Source organism: Tursiops truncatus, chromosome 9 (genome assembly GCF_011762595.2).
Source record: "Tursiops truncatus isolate mTurTru1 chromosome 9, mTurTru1.mat.Y, whole genome shotgun sequence".
Lineage (NCBI taxonomy): Eukaryota > Metazoa > Chordata > Mammalia > Artiodactyla > Delphinidae > Tursiops > Tursiops truncatus.
In genome coordinates this window covers 13438390-13447254 of record NC_047042.1, presented here as the reverse complement: position 1 = coordinate 13447254, position 8865 = coordinate 13438390, and the positions used below count along the sequence as shown (strand labels likewise).

At 40.7% G+C, this 8865-nt stretch overlaps 1 protein-coding gene across 1 annotated transcript; it reads left to right on the top strand.

Annotated features, from left to right (window-relative positions):
* Positions 1 to 448: 448 nt before the first annotated feature.
* YAE1 (YAE1 maturation factor of ABCE1) lies at positions 449 to 7581 on the top strand. The gene is made up of 3 exons (XM_004314095.4): positions 449 to 687; positions 2529 to 2650; positions 4242 to 7581. Exons 1-3 carry the CDS (start codon positions 559 to 561, stop codon positions 4669 to 4671), a joined length of 681 nt encoding a protein of 226 aa, XP_004314143.1. The 5' UTR covers positions 449 to 558; the 3' UTR covers positions 4672 to 7581.
* The last annotated feature ends 1284 nt before the right edge of the window (positions 7582 to 8865 follow it).

The following is an 8865-nucleotide window of genomic DNA, read 5'->3' as shown; positions in this document are numbered from 1 at the left end:
GAGGCATGTGGGATCTTCCCAGACCAGGTCTCGAGCCGGTGTCCCCTGCAATGGCAGGCGGATTCTTAACCACTGCACCACCAGAGAAGCCCTGAGGGGGATTTTAAGACAGAATCCCTCAAAAGAACTACCTTGAAAGGTTTTGCCAATGCGCCCGTCTCCAAAACCCGACCCCTGTAGAGACCTTGGTGGGAAGGGACAGGGTTTCTCTGAGGGTAGGCACCGCCTTCTGCAGAGGTCAAGGTCGGACAAGCCCCACTTGGGAGGAATCTGCCTCGCCCACAATAAGTGCACGCCCACACTTCGAGTCAAGTGAGAGAGCTGCCACAACACCAGGTAGCAAAAAGGTTCGGGCGGGAGGCAAGACCCTACCGGGATTCAAAACCCTCCCGGGACGTCCTCCCAACAGCGAAACACCGCGCACACCCACGCGCACTTCAACGCGCACGCGCACGCATCCCGCGAGGCAACCCACCCTCCTCAGTCTTCACCCCGCCCCGCGGACCGGAAGGAATTGCCGGCATTTCCGGCGCCGGCGCTTCTGAGGTTTCCTCAGTGATGTCGTGGTTACGAGCCGCTTCCTTGGTCCAGCGTCCTGGAGAGGAGAGGGACGTTTTTGACGAGGAAGCTGACGAGTCGGTCCTGGTGCAGCGGGAATGGCGGAACCACATGCAGAGACGAGTCAAAGTAAAGCTGCGTGGAGGGGGTGGGCGTCCCTTGCTGTACCGGGTTGTGAGGAGAGGCGCACGACGTTGTGAAGAGGCGGGGACCCGAGAGGAGAGGGCCGAGTGGTCCGGGCCCGACCCGGCGCTGCCCTCCCTACCCCCTCATTATGCAGACCTGCCCGCATCCTGCTAGGGTTTCCCAATGGGTTACTTGAAAGCGCGCGACACCACAGGACGCGTTCCTAGAGCGCCCGCGGGGCGCGTTGGACACTGGGGGGGCGGCGAACAAAATAAACTTTGTCTTAGGCTTTGAAGAGATTTGAGTTTGATGAGGACCAGAGGGAAAGGGGATGGGGGAGAAACTGTCCTGACTGTATGTGTCTAATTACGGCTGTCAGAGGACATGTACGCACTTGACATGGGTTGATTGAAGAGCTCGGGAGCCTAAAGTTAGGAGTGGTGGTAATCAGGACAGCTGGAAAAAGTGCACTTAAGAATGTTGTCGAGGGCTTCCCTGGTGGCGCAGTGGTTGGGGGTCCGCCTGCCGATGCAGGGGACACGGGTTCGTGCCCCGGTCCGGGAAGATCCCACATGCCGCGGAGCGGCTGGGCCCGTGAGCCATGGCCGCTGAGCCTGCGCGTCCGGAGCTTGTGCTCCGCAACGGGAGAGGCCACAACAGTGAGAGGCCCGCGTACCGCAAAAAAAAAAAAAAAAAAATGTTGTCGAAGGGCAGTAAGACAAAGCTAACGTGGAATCCTGATGGCTAGGTAAGGGAGTATTCATGTTGGGTTTTGTTTTCTTAATTTGTCGGGTGTCAATTATCCATCTCTCAGTTGTCTCACTATTGAGACTCGGCTTTATACCACACCCCCAGTTTCCAGGTGGAGCCTTCAGCGCCTAGTTCAGGGGGAGGACCGAAGGGTGAGGTCCATTCCGGCTAGTATCCGTGGCAACCATTCACTAAAACTGCGCTTGTTTAATGCTTCAGTAAAATAGTACTTGTTTAGCATAACAACCATGTTGTCAGTGTCAGAAATGCTTTACAGAAGGCTGAGGCGAGGCCAGTCAGTACCGAGCATCTTTTGAGTGCTGGGGCCGGACAAAAAAATCCTGCCCACAGAGGATTTGCATTTTACTTGAATTTAGGTATCAAGCAAAATTTCTCAAACCAGATCTCTCATGGTCCTTTTGCTAAACCAGTTTCCTCTTTCCCTACTTCCGTTCCAAGACCTTACTGCCCTGCGTCACCCACCTACGCCAGTCCAGTTGCTAAGGGGATCAAACACGTAATTCCCCATGTTTCCTCTCTGTGGAGCAACTGCTAACACAGCGTTTTGTAAAACTGTATAGAGTCAGTATTTTAAAATGTGCCCAACGCCGTGGTTGAGAATCCGCCTGTCAACTCAGGGGACAGGGGTTCCGTCCCTGGTCCCGGGAAGATCCCACACGCTGCGGAGCAACCAAGCCCGCGAGCCACAACTAGTGAAGCCCGCGTGCCTAGAGCCCGTGTTCCGTAACAAGAGAAGCCACCGCGGTGAGAAGCCTGCGTACCGCAACTAGAGAAAGCCCGCGCGCAGCAACGAAGACCCAACGCAGCCAAAAATAAATAAAAATTTTTTAAAATGTGCCCAATAAGTCTAGACTTCAAAAATGGGATAAACCAATAATAAACTTTTATGAGAAGCATAGTCTACTTTGGTTGTGTGGTTATGCCGTATGTTCTAGAACCGTGTTGTTAAATAACCCAGTAGAGGCCTGTTTCATCAGTCTTCCAAACTGGTTCTATGACTTTCTAGAAAAACCTACAGTGGTTTACTTGATGTTAGTTACAACTGTAATTCTTCATTACTTTCTTATTTTTAGGAAGGCTATAGAGATGGAATAGAAGCTGGCAAAGCAGTTACTCTTCAACAAGGTTTCAATCAAGGTTATAAGGAAGGTGCAGAAGTCATTATGAACTATGGACAACTCAGAGGAACATTGAGGTAATTTTTAAAACTTAAATGCTGAATTATTTTAACCTCAGTACTACTGGAGGATTTTTATTAAAGTAGTATGTAAAAATAAAGCGTTTAAAGTGAAGTGCTTTTCCTGTTGTTAAATCCACAAGAGTGCTTCAGAGCATGGAATAAAATCGCCTTCAAAAAGTCGAAAGTTCATCCACTTTAATATGTGAGCCAGGTGTTGTCTTTTACTGCAAAGAAATGATAGGAAGTGTCTATTTTTTGCTACCTGAACTACCACCAATCTGTATCTCAAAGTAATTAAAAAGAACTTCAGGTTTTGAATAAAGCTTTTAGTCTTCCACATGTAGCAGAACACAATAAAACAGACGTCTAGACTAGAAGTACATGATGAAAATTATAGCTGGTAACAGAAAAATGATTCCATTTACTTTAGTCCTAAATTTTGAATACCTGTCAAGATTCCATAGCAATAATGGCATGTATCAGAACCAAGTGATCAAATGGCACATGGAGCTAGGAGCATGGCAGGCTTGTCCTCTTTGATGCTTTATACCTTTTCAACTGCCCTCTATAGAGAAAAACAAAATGCTTCAAGGAATCATTGATTTTTAAAAGGTATAAAACAAAAGTTGTCAAAACAAAGGAAAAATTCATTACATTGAGGTTTTCTAAAATTCAGCTGTTGGGAATCAGCATTTATACTATACTAAAGTAGGAAAATGTTCACATGTTTATTGTCACATCAAGTTAATCTTTTATAAGCTTAGAAAGCGTACTGCTAAATCTTACACATTTTTTAAAACCTTAATTTTCATAACAACCATTATTTCATGACGTGAATGATCTGAAATATCAAAAAATACAGTTGTCTATACTAAAAAATTAAAGAAAAATAATTATTAGGGCTAAAAGAAATCTAACCTTCTTCAATAAAATTATTAGTCAGCTCAGCAAAGTGTCTACTCTGTAACAAAATTGGAAAGGTGAAGTTGTCTCAAAACTTTTTTTTACCCCCTAACCTTCGGTTTTGATGGCAAGTAGCTATATGGTTAGAACAGTGGTTTTCAACCTTGGTAGCAGCTTGTTACAGCTGGGAAGCTTTAAAAAAATAATACCCCCAGAGATTCTGATTTAATTGGTCTCAGGTGTGACCTGAGTCTTGATAAGTTTAAAAGTTTCCCAGGTGATTCTGACGTGCATCCAAGATTGAGAGTCCCTAGTTTAAAAGGTGGTTGATGTCCTTAAAGGAGAAACTAATTTTTCAGATCTTTCTGTTAGTTGTATCCTTCTTCAACAGAAGCTACACAGTCATAAGGGGAAAAATCTAAAATCAGGAAGAGTGGATGTAGAGCTGTGAAGGAGGGGTTATGAATTATAAACAGTTTATATGATTAAGTCCAATTGTTTAATTCCTATTGAAAGATACTGTCCTTATATTTTTAATCCTGTTTTACCATCATTACTTTCCTGATTTTGACTTGCATTACTGTTATTAATAATTTTTGCATGGTGTTATCTGGAAAAGAAACATGTAAGCCTTAGCATCAAAAATTCTAAAAGCCTTTGTTTAATTTTTTTCTATTTAACTCTTGCTTATATTTTTGTTCAGTGCTTTGCTCTCCTGGTGTCACCTTCATGATAGTAGTTCGGCTTTGATCAGTAAAATAAATAATCTTCTGGATGCAGTTGGCCAGTGTGAAGAGTATGTGCTCAGACATCTGAAATCAATCACTCCACAGCCCCATGTTGTAGATTTATTGGACTCCATTCAGGATATGGACCTTTGTCATATAGCTCCAGCTGAGGAAAAGATTGATGAAGCTAAAGATGAAAGATTCTATGAAAATAATGCTGAATTTAACAAAAACTGTAGCAAGAATCTTAGTGGGGTAGATTGTTCATCTTTAAAATATTGTAGAACACAGGAGCATGCACATTCCGAAAACCCAAGCCTCACTTGGATTTTAGAACAGACAGCCAGTTTGGTAAAACAGCTGGGAGTATCAGTAGACATATTACAGCACCTCAAACAACTATAAAAATTATCTTCACTTTAATATTGAAAATAATATTCAGAACATTCTTAGAATATTTTGTTTCTGAACAAGCTAACCAAAATTTGTACTGGTTTCTACATTGAACACTTCACTTGTAAGGTTATCCTTCATGGAAGTTTGAAATGTCTTCAAAATTAACACTATTTAATATAAGCCTACTTTCTTTGTCACTGGTAATTTTTATGTGGTTTAAGATATGCTCGGAAATTCTAGTTGTCATCATTTTCAAATTTCTGATCAAAATCAAGCATTTTTGAACTCATTATTAGCAGAAATGAACAAGAATCAGACTACAGTTAACCCTTGAACAACACAGGTGTTAGGGGTACCCACCCACCATGCAGTTAAAAATCCGCATATTACTTATAGCTGGCCCTCCATACCTGCAGTTGCGAGTCTCAGATTCAACCAATCTCAGATAGTACGGTACTGTAGTATTTACTACTGAAAAAATATCCAAGTATAAGTGGACCCTAAGAGTTCACACTCTTGCGGTTCAAGCATCAAATGTTATTTTGTAAGGTCTCAGCCCTACCTTCTGCTCTTATCACATTGTCTTGTGATTAGGACCTCACCTTGTAATCAGACCAAAGTTACAAAAAATTACCTAATGGCTAAAGTTGTAAATAGACACACATAGATATATATAGATATGTAGACATATATATATTGAAATTAAGAGGCTAATAAGTGTAAAGCTGAAAAAAATGTTTATACTGATAGTTAAAACAAAATACTAAAGTTTGTTTTAGTTTTTTTATTGAGGTATAATTGATTTATAATGTTTCGGGTATACAGCAAAGTGATTCAGTTACACATTTTTTTTCAGATTTTTTCCATTATAGGTTATTACAAAATATTGAATATAGTTCCCTGTGCTATATAGTAGGTCCTTTTTGTTTATTTTATATATAGTAATGTGTATATGTTAATCCTAAACTTCTAATTTATCCCCACCTCCTTTCCCTTTTGGTAACTGTAAGTTTGTTTTCTATGTCTGTGAGTCTATTTCTGTTTTGTAAATATGTTCATTTGTATCATTTTTTAGATTCCACATATAAGTGATATCATACCATATTTGTTAAAGTTTGTTTCAGTTTTGTGTTTATTAAAAGTAAGGACACAGTTCCATGAAAAATACAGAAAATACATTTCATGCTAAAGTACTTACTTAGCTTATCCAAGTTTTGAGTTAGTAGTGTTACCTGACAGTGTGCCAGATTATTCCTAAACTGCAGTTTTGCTTCATATTTATTTAGGAATAAAACATTGAAGCCACTGACTTCTGTATTATCTTGTAGCAATATTCTTAGTCTAGCATAGACAAAATGAGATTCAAACTTATGCTCCAGGACCTAAACATATAAAATGAGGAAAGGATTTTTCATCACTTTTTTGCCTGAAACACAAATTTATGTAACATGCCTGACTTCAGAGGCACCCAAATAATTGCCTCTCATTGATAGCCATAATTTATATCTACCATCTACTGTAAAAGACTGATACCCTGAGAAAATCTTATCTGATAAAAGAGGTGTTTCAAGAGATTAAGAAAATGTACTGCTGTGATCTTACAACCTCCACAGGGTTCACAGGACATTATGAAATTGAAGCAACAAATTTGAAATTAGAAGACCATAAAGTATGTCAGGATTTACTAAAACATGCTGAAGATATCAAGTGACATTTGACAGATGGTTTTTAAAAAAAGTGATTGGGGCTTCCCTGGTGGCGCAGTGGTTGAGAGTCCACCTGCCGATGCAGGGGACACGGGTTCGTGTCCCGGTCCAGGAAGATCCCACATGCCGCGGAGCGGCTGGGCCCGTGAGCCATGGCCGCTGAGCCTGCGCGTCCGGAGCCTGTGCTCCGCAACGGGAGAGGCCACAGCGGTGAGAGGCCCGTGTACTGCAAAAACAAAAACAAACAAAAAGTGATTGTATCTCTCTAGATGTAAACACTATTTCAGAGATTTACTGACTTGTCTTGTTACGTAGATACTTTTTTCCATATTTATGAATGCAGCAAAAATCTCAAATCCACATGGAATATTATAAGCAGTCTCTGAAGTCTTCATGTTGCTCTGCCCTGCATATTAGATATGAAATATACACATCTTTAATAATACATCTCAAGGAAGTCACCCTGAGTAAAAATTTCATGAGTGCAGCAAATCTGGAGATTTTATCTGGGCTCACCCTGACAGAATTTCCTGAAGATAACACCCTTTGCCACCATTGAAAATAGGTTGTTTTTGTGTAGATGTTCGTAGAAAAGGAACTCAAGAGAATTAGCTGAGTTGAATGAAGCTGTTGGGTTGAAAACATCTCTTAAGCTTACATTGCCTTTTAAAAAAACACAGAAGTTCCTGGACTGCAGAGGAAAATTAATGGAATGCTCATTATACCTGTGTTTCATGAACCTCTGTATTAGAACCACAAGAGTGAAGGAAAGAAACCTTGCCTTGTGTCTTTTACCTTGCCTCGTGTGTTCTAGGCCTGCCAAGTGTTGCCATGAAAAGACCCTAGATGAAGATAAATGTAAAGCAAGACTGCCCCGGAGCAGACACAGCAGAGTTTCAAGACCCAGGACCTAGACATTAGGCTTAGATGATGTGGCTTCCTTAAAAACAGAATTTTCACCTTGAGTAAGTTACTTCTAGATACTGACATATGTGGGGTTTTTTTATTCGTCGTTGTTTTCTAAGCCCACAATACTATGCTTTTCTGGCATTTCAGTTGCTAGAGGTATTGAGGCCACCAAAATTTTTGTGATACACAAACAAGCAGAAGTGGGCAGCTGAATTCACCTACCTGCATCCTTACCTCATTTATATCCTTAGCACTGCTTATTAACTGCTTTTGTGGTACACCAAAATAAAAGCCTTGAACCAAGTCCAAGATGTGCTTTTCATCTATCTTCAGACTAAAGTTTTGTGTTCCAGTCTAAGACATAGACAAATAAATATAGAAAGACATTCTTTTTTTAAATTTTTTAATATTCTTTTCCTTTACAGTTTATCACAGGATATTGAATAGAGTTCCCTGGGCTATACGGTAGGGCCTTGTTGTTTATCCATTCTACATATAATAGTTTGCATGTGCTAATCCCAAATTCCCAATCCCTCCCCCTTGGCAACCACAAGTCTGTTCTCTTATGTCTTTGAGACTGTTTCTGTTTCATAGATAAGTTCATTTGTATCATCATATTTTAGATTCCACATGTAAGTGATATCAGATGGTGTTTGTCTTTCTCTTTCTGACTTAGTACGCTAATCTCTAGGTCCATCCATGTTGCTGCAAATGGCATTATTTCATTCTTTTTTATTATGGCTGAGTGGTATTCCATTTTATATATATATATATATATATATATATATATACACCACATGTTCTTTATCCATTCATCTGTCATTGGACATTTAGGTTGTTTCCATGTCTTGGCTATTGTAAATAGTGCTGCTGTGAACATAGGGGTGCATGTATCTTTTTGAATTATAGTTTTGTCCAGATACATGCCCAGGAGTGGGATTGTTGGATCATATGGCAACTCTATTTTTAGTTTTTTGAGGAACCTTCATCTGTTTTCCATAGTGGCTGCACTAATTTACATTCCCCCTGTAGGAGGGTTCCCTTTTCTCCACACCCTGTCCAGCATTTGTTATTTGTAGACATTTTAATGATGGCCATTCTGACCAGTGTGAGTTTTGATTTGTATTTTAGAGATTCTTAATTTCAGAACAGTAGGTGAAGTAAATATCATATGCCATCTTAAACTACCAATCAGACTTCTTGCTCTACAGAAATTCTCCAGTCTCCCATCATGAAGATACTTCACGCCCCATAGTTGCTTTTCTTGCTTTTGCTCTCATTTACTGCCTTTTCCCAACAAACTTACTGGAAGAAGAGTCTGCAGTCACTGTCTCAAATTGCTTTCTCCCCATTCACTCCTGAACATCAAACTGCTTTTCACTAAGGTCACTGGTGGCCGCTAAATCACACGACTGCCCTGGTTGTATGATTTTCAGTCATACACTTGTCCTCTCACTTGTCTGGTTTTCAGTCCTCTCACCTGTCCTCCATCACTGGACACGAGGAACCATCTACTTTTACAATCCATCTGCCTGCCTTCTGCAGCAGCACTTTTTCTTGTTCTACTCATTACTACTTACTTCTACTG

Coding starts and splice junctions, on each gene's coding strand:
- YAE1 (XM_004314095.4), top strand. CDS start 559: ATGTCGTGGTTACGAGCCGCTTCCTTGGTCCAGCGTCCTGGAGAGGAG. Junction 688..2,528: donor ACATGCAGAGACGAGTCAAA/GTAAAGCTGCGT, acceptor TCTTATTTTTAG/GAAGGCTATAGAGATGGAAT. Junction 2,651..4,241: donor CAACTCAGAGGAACATTGAG/GTAATTTTTAAA, acceptor ATTTTTGTTCAG/TGCTTTGCTCTCCTGGTGTC.